The sequence below is a fragment of the Chiloscyllium punctatum genome, chromosome 11, assembly GCF_047496795.1.
Source record: "Chiloscyllium punctatum isolate Juve2018m chromosome 11, sChiPun1.3, whole genome shotgun sequence".
Taxonomy (NCBI): domain Eukaryota; kingdom Metazoa; phylum Chordata; class Chondrichthyes; order Orectolobiformes; family Hemiscylliidae; genus Chiloscyllium; species Chiloscyllium punctatum.
In genome coordinates this window covers 44,693,268-44,707,935 of record NC_092749.1, presented here as the reverse complement: position 1 = coordinate 44,707,935, position 14,668 = coordinate 44,693,268, and the positions used below count along the sequence as shown (strand labels likewise).

General features: G+C 39.1%; 1 protein-coding gene across 3 annotated transcripts in view; it reads right to left on the bottom strand.

Moving 5' to 3' along the window:
• Positions 1-14,668, bottom strand: part of utp25 (UTP25 small subunit processor component) — a 35,777-nt gene extending 21,109 nt beyond the window's left edge. For 2 of the 3 annotated variants that reach the window (XR_011961831.1, XM_072580719.1), the window contains exons 1-6: positions 14,517-14,668; positions 10,915-10,954; positions 9,357-9,609; positions 8,827-9,042; positions 8,362-8,447; positions 7,260-7,670 (exon numbers count right to left, since the gene is read on the bottom strand). Coding sequence is in view for 2 of the 3 variants with exons in the window: in XM_072580719.1 (XP_072436820.1) it covers positions 7,260-7,670; positions 8,362-8,447; positions 8,827-9,042; positions 9,357-9,609; positions 10,915-10,954; positions 14,517-14,614 (1,104 nt within the window). In the remaining variant the exon portion in view is untranslated. The remainder of the gene's footprint in view (positions 1-7,259; positions 7,671-8,361; positions 8,448-8,826; positions 9,043-9,356; positions 9,610-10,914; positions 10,955-14,516) is intronic. The other variant, XM_072580720.1, reaches the window with a different exon arrangement.

Below are 14,668 nucleotides of genomic sequence, written 5' to 3'. Positions count from 1 at the left end.
TTAATTGTCAAATTTCCAGACAAAAGCAGTAAGCATTCATCCATAAGTATATAATTCTTTAAGTTTTACTTTTACTCAGCATCACTTTTACTCAGAACCATATCAATGGCACAAATAATTATACAAAGCAGAAACGTCAGGAGTGTTCACATCCACACCGAATATTTTTGTTTTCCAACATTTTAAAATATATGTACATTGGCTTCTCACTCAACACATCTCATTCTCCTATTTCAATCAGAAATTTATCACTTTTAAAGCATGCAAACATTTCAGTACACTTTGTTCTTAAAAATGTCAAAGTTCCATAGCTTCTCAATGTGAAAAGAGGTGGAACACCGAATACTTTCTGCACAATTAAAACTACTGGGTGCCAACTGTAATGCTCAATTTCAACTTTGGATCAACAACATTGCTTGAAACTTGCAAACAGTTTCTTTACATTTATATTCACTGTACTGTTGATACAAATTTTTTATGGACTTCATTAATGTTTTAAACTGCAATGAATAGGTTGTCAACCAAGCTTTATTTAAGTAGTAGTAATTCAGTCTACGTTTTCAGATGAATGATTGTCAAAGCATAAAACATTTAAGAATTTTCACATGCTACTAAGTAAAACAGTCTGTTTCAAACAATAAATTGTTACTAATTTTTGCAGAGCGACTCAGACTATTTGTTTAACCAAGTATTATGTTCACACAGAATAAAACTCAGCAGGATAAGTATGGCAATGAAATAACATCATGTATTAGCTTTAGTGGTCATAGAGGAAAAGAAAATCTTTTTAAACAATGCACATAGAGTATATCTGTAAAAGTCTAACAGACAATACAGAGCTATATCTCTCCATAAAAGCAAATTACTGCAAATGCTGGAATCTGAAACCAAAAGAGAAAATGCTAGAAAATCTCAGCAGGTCTGGCTGCATCTGTAAGAAGAGAAAAGAGCTGACGTTTCAAGTCTAACTGACCCTTTGTCAAAGCAAACAAAAAGGGAGAAATAGGGAGGTATTTATACTAGGCTGAGAGAAGGTGAGTCATGGCTTCAGAAGCAAAGGTGATAATAACAGTGCATAGAGAGATTATAGAGAGAAGCCAGTGCTATGTGATAGCCTTGGTCATTCACAGCTCCTAATCTCTCTATGCACTGTCATTATCACCTCTTTATTGCTACCTTTGCTTCTGGTTTCCTCCCACACTCCCAAAAATGTGCAGGTCAGGTGAATTGGCCATGCTAAATTGCCCATAGTGTTAGGTGCATTAGTCAGAGGGAAATGGGTCTGGGTGGGTTACTCTTTGGAGGGTCAGTGTGGACTGGTTGGGCCAAAGGGCCTATCTCCACACTGCAGGGAACCTAATCTAAATTTAACTTTCCAAACATAGACTGGAACTGCATTATGTTAAGGGTTCGGATGGAGAGGAATTTGTTAAGTATGTACAAGAAAAATTTCTTATTACGTATGTGAATGTATCAACTAGAGATGGAGCAAAACTTGGCTTTCTCTTGGGAAATAAGAGGGCAAGTGACTGAGTGGGAGAGCACTTTGGGACCAGTGATTATAATTCTATTAGTTTTAAAATAGTTAAGGAAAAGGATAGACAGGACTAAAAGTTGAAGTTCTAAATTGGAGTAAGGCCAATTTTGACAGTTATTAGGCAAGGACTTTCAAACATTGATTGGAAGAGGCTTATCGCAGGTAAATGGACAATTGGAAAATGGGAGGCCTTTAAAAATGAGATAACTAGAATTCAGAGACAGTATGTTCCTGTTCATGTGAAGGGCAGGCCTGATAGGTGTAGGGAATGCTGGATGACTTGAAAACTTGGTCAAGTAAAATGAGGCACATGTACGGAAGAGATAGCTGGGATCGAGTGAATCCCTAGAGGAGCATAACAGCAGTAGAAGTATACTTGAGGGAAAGCAAGAGGTGAAAGAAGGGGTCATGAGATAGCTTTGGCAAATAAGATTGAGGAGAATCAAAGTGATTCTACAAATACATTAAGGACAAGTGTAACAAAGGAGATAATAGGGCCCCCAAAATATCAACAAGGCCCTCAAGGTGCTAAGTTTTCACCTTCTGCCTAATTTCCTATATATTCTCTGCAGAACCTTATCCCTTTATCTACCTATGTTTTTGGTAGCAACATATAAAATGACTTTCTGGGTCTGTTCGCTGAGCTGGCAAGCGGATTTGCAGGCGTTTTGTCCCACCTAGGTGACATCTTCAGTGCTTTGAAGCCTCCTGTGAAGCGCTGCTCTACCCTCTCTTTATTTGGAATTTATTTGGTTCTGTTTCTGCTGCTTCCAGTTGTTCGTTGTAGTGACCAGTCTATTGGATCTAGGTCAATGTGCTTGCTGATGGAGTCCATGGCGGAGTGTCATGCTTCTAGAAATTCTTTGATTGTCGTTTGTTTAGCTTGTTCTATGATCATTATGTTGTACCAGTCAAATTTGTGGTCGTCATCTGTGTGTACGGCCATGAGGGACAGCTGATTGTGACATTTAGTGGCTAATTGGTGTTCGTGGATGTGGATTGCTGGTTGTGTGCTTGTTTGCCCTATAGTGTTTTGTGCAGTCTTTGCCATACACATAGATGACAAGGACCACAAATTCGATTGGAACACAAAGATCATAGGACAAGCTAAACATTGGACAGCCAGAGAATTTCTAGAAGCATGTCACTCAACCATGCACATAAACCTAGACTCAATAAACCAGCCACTACAACCAACAACCAGAACTGGCAACAGAAAGCAGCAGAAACAGAACCAAATAAATTCCAGAAGCTCCAAAGCACTGAAGATGTCATCTAGACAGGGGACAAAATGTCTGCAAATCAACTTACCAGCTCAGCCAACACAATCACACCGACAACCACGACAATGGCACCCGAGCTACAAATCTTTACACAATCCTTGAACAATGACTTTCTGCTAGTTACTCTCCCCTTTCAGAGTATTCTGTACCTGCTCAGAGACATCTTTGATGCTGGAACGAGGGATGCAACATACCATTTGGATGTCTTTCTGACAGCCACTGATTAGAGAGACCCCTATCACAATCAAATCACTTGGAACCTGATATACCATTCATTACAGTACAGCCAATCATGGTGCCAGAAACCTGGTTGCCAGTGCTATATTCCCGAGAAGCCATCGCCCCACAGTATGCAAAACAGTATACTTGTTTGAGATGGGGGATAACCACAACAGGCTCCTGCACTACCTGTCTACCTCTCCTTCCTTTCCTAGTGGTAACCCATCTGCGTGACGAAAACTGCCAGTTTTTTCGTTCTCCTAAAACAGTCATCCATTTCACCCCCTGCTTTTGCAAACTCCTCATTGCCTCAACTTGTGCTCCAATTGGATTTGCAACCAAACACACTTCCTGCAGACACAGCCTCGAGGAACACTGAAATGCTCTTGGATCTCCCATATCCAACTGAAAGAGCATATCACTCTACTAAAAGCATCTTCTGCCCCTTTAACAATCTACAGACCCAGAAAATACTTAAGAACAAAAATACACACTGCTCTAAAACTCAGAGTTAGCACAGTCTTACTGCTCTAGGATATCTTATCTTTTATATTAAAATTCAATCAAGTAAAACCAAAACAAACTCACCCTACTCACTATTATAAATTTTCCAAAAGAAAATTAAGATTAGAAGTCTCAAAATCAAACTCTGATCAAAGTCTAAAATCAACGCTGATCTCTTCCAGCTGCAGTATGCAATTCTAATATTAGGCCTCCTAAGGTCAGCTGTGAAACTGCACTTTGTTTTTTTTGACTAATCTCCAGGAAACTTGTGCAATTTCATGGTTAGTGAGCTGTAAAAATGCACTGCTTAATGTTTGCTTGTTGATGTCTAGAGCAGAGTCTCTGACCTTGCCACACGGTCACTCTCCTAAGACTCTGACTCTTGCCCTCTCCCTTCCGTTCCTCCTGTTCAAAGTATTGTTTCTCTGATTTTTGTTTTAAAGTTCCAAAAACAATGCAAAACTTATAAAAACTGTTCCATGAAACCAAACAAATCTGCTCCAACACTGGAAAAAGAAACTTTTAAAAACATGGATTGATTTTTCTCCTGTCCACCTCTTCTTTTGCCCTAATCAGTTTCTGATTAGCTGAGGAAAGTGATTAAGGAACACTAACATAAGGATATTTATTTGGATCGAGAAAAGATTACAAAAAATGTTTTGTACATCAGTAATTTTCTTTTCCCCTACTTTCTGAAAATTATGCAGGGTCTCGATCAGGAGAAAAAAATTGCAAGGTGATTTCAGGAAATCAAGGACCAATTTTCCCTTTAGACATTTCAAGTCAAGTTAGAATAGTGTGTAGTTTTGTGGGAAACTTGCAGGAATGGCTTTCCTTGTCTAGACTACGCTGCCTTTCTAGTTGGTAATGGCTGTGGATTTGAAAGATGCCGTAAGTGCATACTGTAGATGACACTGCTACAACTCTGCATTGATGGTGGAGAGAGTCAACATTGCATATATTAGATTGGGTACCAATAAAGTGAGCTTCGAGTGTTGGAACTCCAGTGAATTGCTAATGATTGAGAGAAGACTGATGGGATGGTAACTAGACAGGCTGGGTTGAACCAACTTGCTATGGACAGGAAATACCTGGACAAATTTCCATAATACTGTGTAGATGCCAATGTTCTGCATTGGAACAGCTCGACTGGGGCTATGGCTAGTTCTAGACTACAAATGTTCAATATTATAGAGGAACGTTGTGAAAATTTATAAGCTTTTCAGTATACACTGCCTTCAGGTATTTCTTAAATCATGTGGAGTGAATCTTACTTGTTGAAGACTGGTACTTGCAATGCTGGGGACCTCAGGTGGAGGCTGAGATGGATTACCCATCTGGCACTTCTGACTCAGTATATTTGCCAGTGCTTCAGCCTTGTAATTTGCACTAATTTGCGAGTGTCTCCCATCATTGAGGATGGGAATATTTGTGAAACCTCCTCCTCTAGTACATTGTTCAAATGTACATCATCATTCAAGACAAGATGTTGCAGGGCTTAGATCGAATCCACTGGTTGGCAAACTAATCTTGCACTGTATCTTCGCCAGGTTGGCACCTCATTTTTAGATGTACTGCGTGCTACTCCTGGAAAGCCTTCCTGTACTCTTCAGTGAATCATTGCTCCTGTGGCTTGGTGGTGTAGTGTAGGAATATGCAGGTCAAGGGGCACAACAAATTGCTGCTGACGGCTGACAGCATCTCAGGGATGTCTCGAGTTGTTATATATATTAATAATCTATTCTATTCAACATGGTGGTTGTGCCACACATGATAGAGGACATCCTCGATGTGGAGGCAGGAGTTTGTGTCCATTTAGCTTGTTTGATGTTCACTCCTATCTGTTTTGTTATTAAAACATTGAAGTCCCACCCACAGTACATTCTTGGCCGCTGCCATCCTTGTGGTCCTTCAAGTGGTGGTTAACATAGCTGACCAAACACTTCAGTGCTTTGACCCACATTATTCCATAACTCTTGACGCCATTGGTAATCAGAAATCTATCAAACTCTACCTTAAACATAGTCAAAAACTGAGCTTCCACGGTCCTCTTGGGTAGAAAATTCTCAAGCCTCAGAATGCCCCAACTAAAATAATTTTTCCTTATTTCAGTCCTAAGTGGCACTCCCTTATTTTAAATTGCATCCTTCCATAAAGACTCCTTAACTAGGAAAGCATCTTATCTTTATTTACCCTGTCTATCCCTTTTAGTATTAGGTTTCAATGAAATCACCTTTCATTCTTCGAAACAGTTAGCCCAATCTCTTTTCACAATACAGTCCCACTCCTTTGACAAGAAGTCTGGTGAACATTTGCTGCACTTCCCTTCCCGAGAAAACGAGACTAAAAATTGCACGCATTACCCTAGCTGCAGTGTAACCAGGCTTCTGCAGAAATGAAGCAAGTCTTCACTATCTGCTACTCAAATCACCCTACAATGAAAGCTAACATTTCCTTGACCTAATAGTTTTCTGCAACCTACATGTAGCCTTCAGTGATTTATTGACAGGGACACCACAGTCTCTTTGTACATCTACACTTTACAATTTCTTACCACTTAACAAGACACTCTGCACTTTCGTTCCTCCTTTCAACCTACCATATCTTTTCTCCATATTATATTCCACCTGTCCTGTTCTTGTCCACTCATCAAACCTGTCCAAGTAGTACTACTCGAGTAGTAATCCCTGTGGTATCCTACAGCCTGTTAAAGTGAGAATAACCCATTTATTCCCATTCTTGTTTTCTGTCTGCTAACAAATCCTTAATTCATACCAGTACATTACTTTCCATCCCACGTGTTTCAATCTTGCTAACAATTCCCTGTAGGCAACCTTACTAATACCCTCTGAAAATTCAAGTTTATTTTATCTATTGTCTCCCCTTCAAATTTTGCTAGGAATCTCCTCAAAATACTTCAAGTTTGTCCACAAGTCCTTATTCGCAAATCCATGCTATGTCCAATCATCATTATTATTCAAGTATTCATTTATCCCCTCCTTTATAATAGTTTCTAGGGAAAATACTAGAATCTATGTAAGCAGACAAGTCTGTAGTTCTCTGTTTTCTCACTTATTCCCTCCTTAAAAAGGTGGGGTCACATTTGCTAGCTTCCACTCTGCAGAAACCATTCCAGTATCTACAATATTCTGGAAAATGATTATTAATGACATCTACAGCCCTTCCTTCAATATTCTGCACGTATACCATCAAGTCCCAGGAACTTATCAATTTTCATTTTAAGTAATTTTTCCAGTACAACCTTAAGAGTAATTTCCTTTGACTTCTTATTCCCCTAGTAATTTTAATCTAATGCAATAGTTACCTTTATCATTGAGTTTTAGTTCTTTTCATAAATGCGCTTTTGCTGAATATTTTTAATCATTTTACCACTAATTCTTCCTTCATAATTACAAGCTTTGAATACAGGCTCCTAGCATGCTAAACGTTTTTACATACATTTCCATTACTAATCAGATTGCAGTTAATGTAGGTCATTAGCCTCCAGATCAGAAAGGCAGTCTTGCTGTAAGTGCCACAGTTTCATATTATTAGTCATCTGTGACATTATACCACGAAAACCGGTTCACCAATTTCTCTCTTTAGAAATGTTTCAAATTACATACCAATGTTTTATCTATTGACAGAATTGTGTGAAAATGACCCCCATGTGGTGTTACTAGCACTTTTTATACTCATATTAAGAAAATCATTACCTTAGGTCTTGTAAGTCCCTGATCCCTTAGGCCATCATCAATTTCTGCCTTTTGTTCTTGGTACTTTGCATTATTGCTCAGCACCTGTGAATTTGCTTTCAACACATGATTCATCACATGTAAACAATAGACATGGCGAATTTGCTCTCCATTTCCAATAGCAGTCCTTTCTGGATAATAGATGTCTCTGTAATTATTCATTATTCGGAAGAGTCCTTGTTGAAGTGGCATGAAAAATTCTTGTTGATTCAGTTGATCCTCTGTTGAAAGGAATTGAGCATTGACCGTAGGCCATGTTGTTTCCAGGGGTTTATGGAGATAGAGATTTTTTGAACTGTCATCTGACAACTCTTTAATAAGAGAGTATTTCGGTAAGCGACTGGACCATACTAACTGCCCAAGGATAGTCCACTTGTAAAAAGACAAAAAAAAAAAGATATTGGCTTGGAAAAAGCCTTTTGAAATACTGTGCCTTTTTATTATCAAAACATAAAATTATTAAATGAGGATTTAGAATCAAATTTCTGTTCACCTGTGAGCAAGAATTTAAATTCTTAAATAATTTTGTACAGAGCCTACTTAAAGCCTGCAATTCAAATTACATTAAAAAATGCTTAACCATCAAATACTGAAATAAACTTGCATTTTATATTTTGAAAAAAACTACATGATCAGTGAATACCAGTAATTTATTTGTGCAAAACTAGTATTAAGCTTCTGTTAATGTCAAAGGATGTCAGAGTTTACATACTGTCTGTAATCCCAATTGCTCAGAACTAAGAATTTGACCAAATCTTCAAAGCAATCTAAATATATTTTTGCAGCAAATAATGGGCACTGAATAGTAAGAGAGCACTACCAATAGCTACAAATGGGTTTTGCCAGTCAAGAGCTGGAGCATAATGGCCTCCTTAACATTAACTCTGCACAAGTGTAGTATTTATACTAACCTACTTTCCTCAATGAGAATATATCAAATGTCCTTAGCCAATTGACCCTTAAACACTAATGATAAATCATGCTCTAGAAAACTGAAATTCTGAAAACTAAAGCAATTCAACTTCATCAAAATTCAAAGGCTAAATAATTAGTTGACAATTACCTTGGACTGTGTTGTACTATGAACCTTTGTTATGGTTTTCACATCACCTTCCTCTAGTTCTGTGTCCATATGTTGCTTAAATGGGTCTGAATGAAAAAACAAAGTTGCGTTAAGCAAGCTTAGAGAATAACAATGTTCAATAACTAAACTTCCATATTTCAGGAAAGCCCAGAGATATCTGGTTATTACACTGGAATTCAGCTAGTCCAAAGGCAGCTGGGCTGTTCTATTGGTTTAAAGAAAAATTATGACTTTCTGAAAATGGAAACAAAAACTATAATTCATATTGAATACCTAAGTTACAATGTATGCATCACAGTCATCTTATGTTTATTGACCTACTCAATTCACATTAATTAACATTATAGAATATAACTATCTCAATCAAAGTTTACAAGTGGCAGACTATGGAACTCAACCAAGGGGGTGTATTGCAAAGATAAATAGAAATCAGGAAATTCCTACCTTCAAAACTGTTTACATAAGCAACTTCTTCACTTTCACCTTGACTTTCATCTCCAAATAAATTACTTTCTAAACAGAATTTGGCTTCATTTTTCACATCAGTGAAATCAGTTTCGAGGTCATTGTCGTTTTCAATTTCATCACTGTCTGCCACCTCATTCTTGGCAAGTTCTTCCCCTGTAGTAGAGCTTGTCGTTTCAGCTTTATTGAATGCATCTGTTAACAATGAGCAACAACCAAGGAAGAAAATTGAAAAACAGTCATGATGATGACAAATTTTTCAATATCAGAATATAATTTTTTTAAATGTATCTTGATCTAATAAATAAAAAATGGATTTACTATTTCTGTAAGATTGACCTTTCCCATCCAGTTATTTAATATGCAGCATATGACTGCAGAAGTCCAAGAAAGCAGCTCACCACTACCTTTCTAAGGGACGGGCAATAAATTCTGGCCCAGCCAGTGTAGCCCACATTCCACAACTAGTAGAAAAAAAACCCAAAAAATAGAAGTAACTAGGAAAATACCTCTTTCTTCTTGGTCATTTTTGTCACCAATTTCATTATTATCATTCTCTTCCGCCTCCTCCTCCTCCTCCTCCTCATCTTGAGTCGTCTCCTTCACCACCTCTTCAAATTCACTTTCACTGTCACTATCAGAATCAGAGTCCTGATCCTCTGCAACATTTTTTAAGGTGGAACACAGATGTTGGTAGGCAGTCATCTGTTCTATACCAGATTCTACATCGCTCCCTGAATCAGACTGCTCAGAGCTGTCGGCCTGAAATGGTTCGGATAAAAAAAATTGTGAGAATGGTGAAGGGAAGCAATAGTCTAACTGGTGTTATCACTTTACTGTTAATGCAGAGACCCAGGTGATGTTCTGGGACCCTGGTCTCAATTGCACCATGGCAGATGGTTGAATTTGAATTAAATTTTAACAAAAGCATTGCCCATTGTCAGAAAAGACACATCTAGTTCACAAATGTTCTTTAGGGAAGGAAACTGCCATCCTTGCCTGGTCTGAACTACATGTGACTCTTGAACCACAGCAATGTGGTTGACTCTTAACTGCCCTCTCGACAATTAGGGATGTTCAATAAATGATGGTCTAGCCAGTAATGCCCTCACCCTGTGAATGAACAAAAAAAGAAAGAATATCTGCAGTCACCATGATCTTCAGACACTTTAAAAGAGAACTGCACTAATGTCATGAGCCACTGTCTTAGACTGAAACTAACTATTTACATTTTTGGCATCTTATTCAAAAATTCAGTGAGTTTCTGACTCTCATACTCTCCATCGTAAAGACGTTTTCGGCCAGTTACCTTAGCCCAACTGCCGGCAAAACCTTGACATCATTCTCACCTCCAAACTCCACTATTTCAATTTCCTCCGCAATGCATACATCTTTACCCATCTAAAAAGTCTATTGGCTACAGATCCTATTCCACACTAACTCCTCCTTACCTATTATCATCCCTATCTTTGCAAGCATACAATGGTTCCAATTGTCTCACCATCTCAATTTTCATTCCAGTGTTCAATTCCCAGATGGTTTTACACTTTCTTAGCACTGAGTGCCTCCGATCCCAAACTTCTCCCCATAATGTCTGCTTCTGGCATTCCTGGACATTCTTCCACTCTCTTCACTCTACTGACACTAGCTGTTTCTTTAACTATCAATGTTCCCATGCTCTGGAATTCTTTCACATACCCTCCACCTCCTTTGAGTGCATTCTGATCATTTTTGGTAACCTGGTCTGACACCAGTTGTCTTTGTCTTGGTATGCTGTTTACTTAAATTATTTCTGTGAAAATGTCTTAGTTTTTTCTAGCCTTAAATATAATAAACCATTAAAATAAATATCAGTACTTTACATCATTGTTTTAGCAAACAGTCACGCCAAACAACTTGCACTCTCAGTATATCAAAGATTGTGTGCTTTATCCAGACATTTCTAGAGATGTTCATTTCTAGCTGTTCAATATTTAATTAATTTTAACTTGCACATGAAGCGTTCTGTCTTTCAGAAGTACCTCCAGATACTACAAAGAATCCACAAATATAGTATTCAAAACTCACCAGATCAACAATCTGAGCTGGCGCTGCTTTTTCCAAAATCCTGCAAAACAATATCTAAAAGTTACACAAACTGCAAGATGGCTTAATGAAAAATAAAGACTTGGCAGATGAAATGAATAGGTATTTTGCAATTTTCCTTATAATGGATACAAGTAACATTCCAGAAGCAACTATAAATCAAGAAATAAAAGGGAGTGAGAAACTCAGGAAAATTACAATCACCTCAAGAGTACTACTGAGTAAATTGTTGGAACTGGAAACTGACAAACATCTTTATGCTAGGCTCTTAAAAGAACTCCCAAGTGAGATAGGCAATATGTTGATTTTAAATTTTCTTTCAAAACAACCTTGAATTGTGGCAGGTTGGAAAATTGCAAATGTATCTGCTTTAGTCAACAAGAGAAGTCAACAAGCAATAAACTACAGGCCAATTGGTTTAACATCTGCCATTGGGAAAATGTTAGAATTTTTGTTAAAAGGCATGCTAAAAGGGCACTCTCATAATTTCAAGATATTAATTTTCAATCTAAATATTGCAGTTCTTTGAAGAAGAAATGTGTGTTGCAGATAAAGGAGATCTTGGCAGATTTACTGCATTAGCAAGTTTTGAGAAGATTTTAGCTCAGGTTAAGGTTCTGGATGTAGGTTTGCTCGCTGAGCTGCAAGGTTCATTTTCAGACCATACAAGGTAACATCTTCAGTGAGCCTCCAGACGAAGCATTGCTGGTGCTTGTTTGGGTTTGTTGCTGAGAAATTGGCCGATGGTGTTCATTGGGTATCCGTTCTTTTTGAATACACTGTATAGGCGATTTTCCTCTGCTCTGCATAGTACCTCTGTACTAGTGTGAGTTGGCTCGTTGAAATAATGTTCTGATGCAGCTTCATTTATGGACGTTGCAATGATTTCTTCTGTAGTTCAATATTTGGTCTGGATCTGAGCTACAGGGAGAGGCTGAACAGGCTGGGGCCGTTTTCCCTGGAGCGTCGGAGGCTGAGGGGTGACCTTATAGAGGTTTTCAAAATTATGAGGGGCATGGATAGGATAAATAGGCAAAGTCTTTTCCCTGGGGTCGGGGAGTCCAGAACTAGAGGGCATAGGTTTAGGGTGAGAGGGGAAAGATATAAAAGAGACTTAAGGGGCAACTTTTTCACGCAGAGGGCGATACGTGTATGGAATGAGCTGCCAGACGATGTGGTGGAGGCCGCTACAATTGCAACATTTAAGAGGCATTTGGATGGGTATATGAATAGGAAGGGTTTGGAGGGATATGGGCCGGGTGCTGGCAGGGGGGACTAGATTGGGTTGGGATATCTGGTCGGCATGGACGGATTGGACCGAAGGGTCTGTTTCCATGCTGTACATCTCTATGACTCTATGTGTTGTCTTCCTGTAGACGCTAGCTTGAAGTTCCTGATTTTTCAGCAACAAACCCAAACAAGCTGACAAAACGGGTCCAGAAACCCTAGCCACTCTCCCCCACATCAAAGACATCTTGGAAACGACTGAAGACTACTCAGACCCCTTAGCATCATGGTAGCCCACAAACTCATCCTACGACAAGTCAAACAGAGACAAGTACGAGAATTCCTAGAAGCATGGCATTCCGACCGGCACTCTATCAGCAAACACATTGACTTGGACCCCATTTACCACCCTCTTTTGGGTGGGGGGAACACATCACCATAGGAAATGACATCACCAAACCAAGGAAACTCAAACATATAAATAGAAAGCAGGAAACAACAGCATTGCTTTGTCCAAAGGCTCATGGAAGATGTTACCTAGTATGGTGACGAAACGTCTGAAAATGAACCTTCCAGCTCAGCTCATTCAGATTTACACATTTTGATTTTTAGAACACATTGCAGAAGTTGTCAAATCATGTGTTATTGTTGAAAATAAAAGCTCATGGTATATCATGTAGTATATTGGCATGGACAGATTAGTGGATTAGAAGCAGACAGTAGGCATTGATTGATCTTATTCAGGTTGATGAGATGTAATAGTGTGTCACAGGAATGAGTACTGGAACTTCAATTGCTTACAATTTTCATAGATGACCTATTTGAAGGAATGGAAGGCATGGTTGCCAAATTTGTTGGTGACACAATGATAGGTATAAAAATAAGATGTGAAGCGGATGTAAGGAGACTATAGGTATTGATAGTTATGCAAGGGACAAAGAATTTCAGAACAAACAATAACATCATATGATATCAGAGCAGAAGCAGACAATTCGGGCCATCAAGTCTGCTTCACCATCCAATGAGACTATGACCAATTTGATAACCCTCAACTCCACGTTTCTGCAATTTCCCTATCCAATCCTCAATTCCTCCACTGATTAGAAATCCATCTCAGCCTTGAACATACTTAACATCACAGCTGGTTTGTGAAAAAATGTGACTTGATGGGGAAAATAGACAAAGTCCTTCCCCTGGGGTGGGGGAGTTCAGAACTAGAGGGCATAGGTTGAGGGTGACAGGGGCAAAATTTAAAAGGGATCGAAGGGACACCTTTTTCATGCAAAGGGTGATATGTATATGGAATGAGCTGCCAGAGGAAGTGGTGGAGACTGGTACAATTACAACATTTAAAAGGCATCTGGGTGGGTACATGAAGAGGAAGGGTTTAGAGGGATATGGACCAAGTGCTAGCAAACAGAACTAGATTAGGTTGAGATATCTAGTTGGCATAGACAAGTTTGACCGAAGGGTCTGTTTCTGTGCTATATGTCTCTTTGGCTCAACAGCGCAGGTTCAATTCTCACACCAGCTGAGGTTACTATGAAGGTCCCACTTTGTCAACCTTGCCTGAGGCATGGTGACCCTCAGGTTTCATGGCTCTCTGGAACAATAGTGATTTTACTCTTACATCCTTCTGTGGTAAAGAATTACAAAGATTCACTAGCCTCTGAAAGGCAAAAGCCTTTCAGATTTTGCCAACAGCAGATTTAAAACAGATGAAGAGGGAATTACTTCTCCCAAAGGGTCAAGAATCCGTGGAATTAATGGACACCAAGACACTGAACAAATGTAAAGGAGGTGATAGTACAGCTTCTGAATTAGTAACAAGTAAAGAGTTATGGGGAACAGGCAGGAAAATGCAGGTGAGGCCGAGATGAGATCAGATTCTGGATTAGTGGTGCTGGAAGAGCACAGCAGTTCAGGCAGCATCCAAGTAGCTTCGAGATCAGCCATGATTTAAATAATGGAACAGGCTTGAGGGGCTGAATTGTTTGATCCTATGCTTTTTTTGTGTTGAACTCATGTTCTTAGATATGTGATCCCACATTGAGACTGTACCCTCCGGTCCTAGACTCACCCATACCCCTAAGAATCAATAAGGTTACCTCTCATTCTTTCAAACTCTGTTGAGTACAGACCCAACCCACACAACCACTCATAAGAGAACTCCTCCATAATTCAGGGTTAGGCTCATGAACCTTCTCTGCACTATCTCCAATGTCAGTACTGTATATCTTCCCTTCGATAAGTTCACATTATTCCAACATCACACTTCAGGAAGACAGGAGACTGAAACATCGGTGCAAGAATGAGAGCGGAAGTCAACAATGTGATTTTAAAGCAGGTAGACTCACTCATCATGAAAGGGGTGTTGCTCCCCGAATTCCCGCAGATGATTTTTCTGTTTCTTGGTCAAATTACTCCCCAGACGTTGTCTCTTTCTTTTCCCCATTTCCTCCCGCAGCACGCGATGCTGACTGGCTCAACCCACATGCGCCTGCTGCTA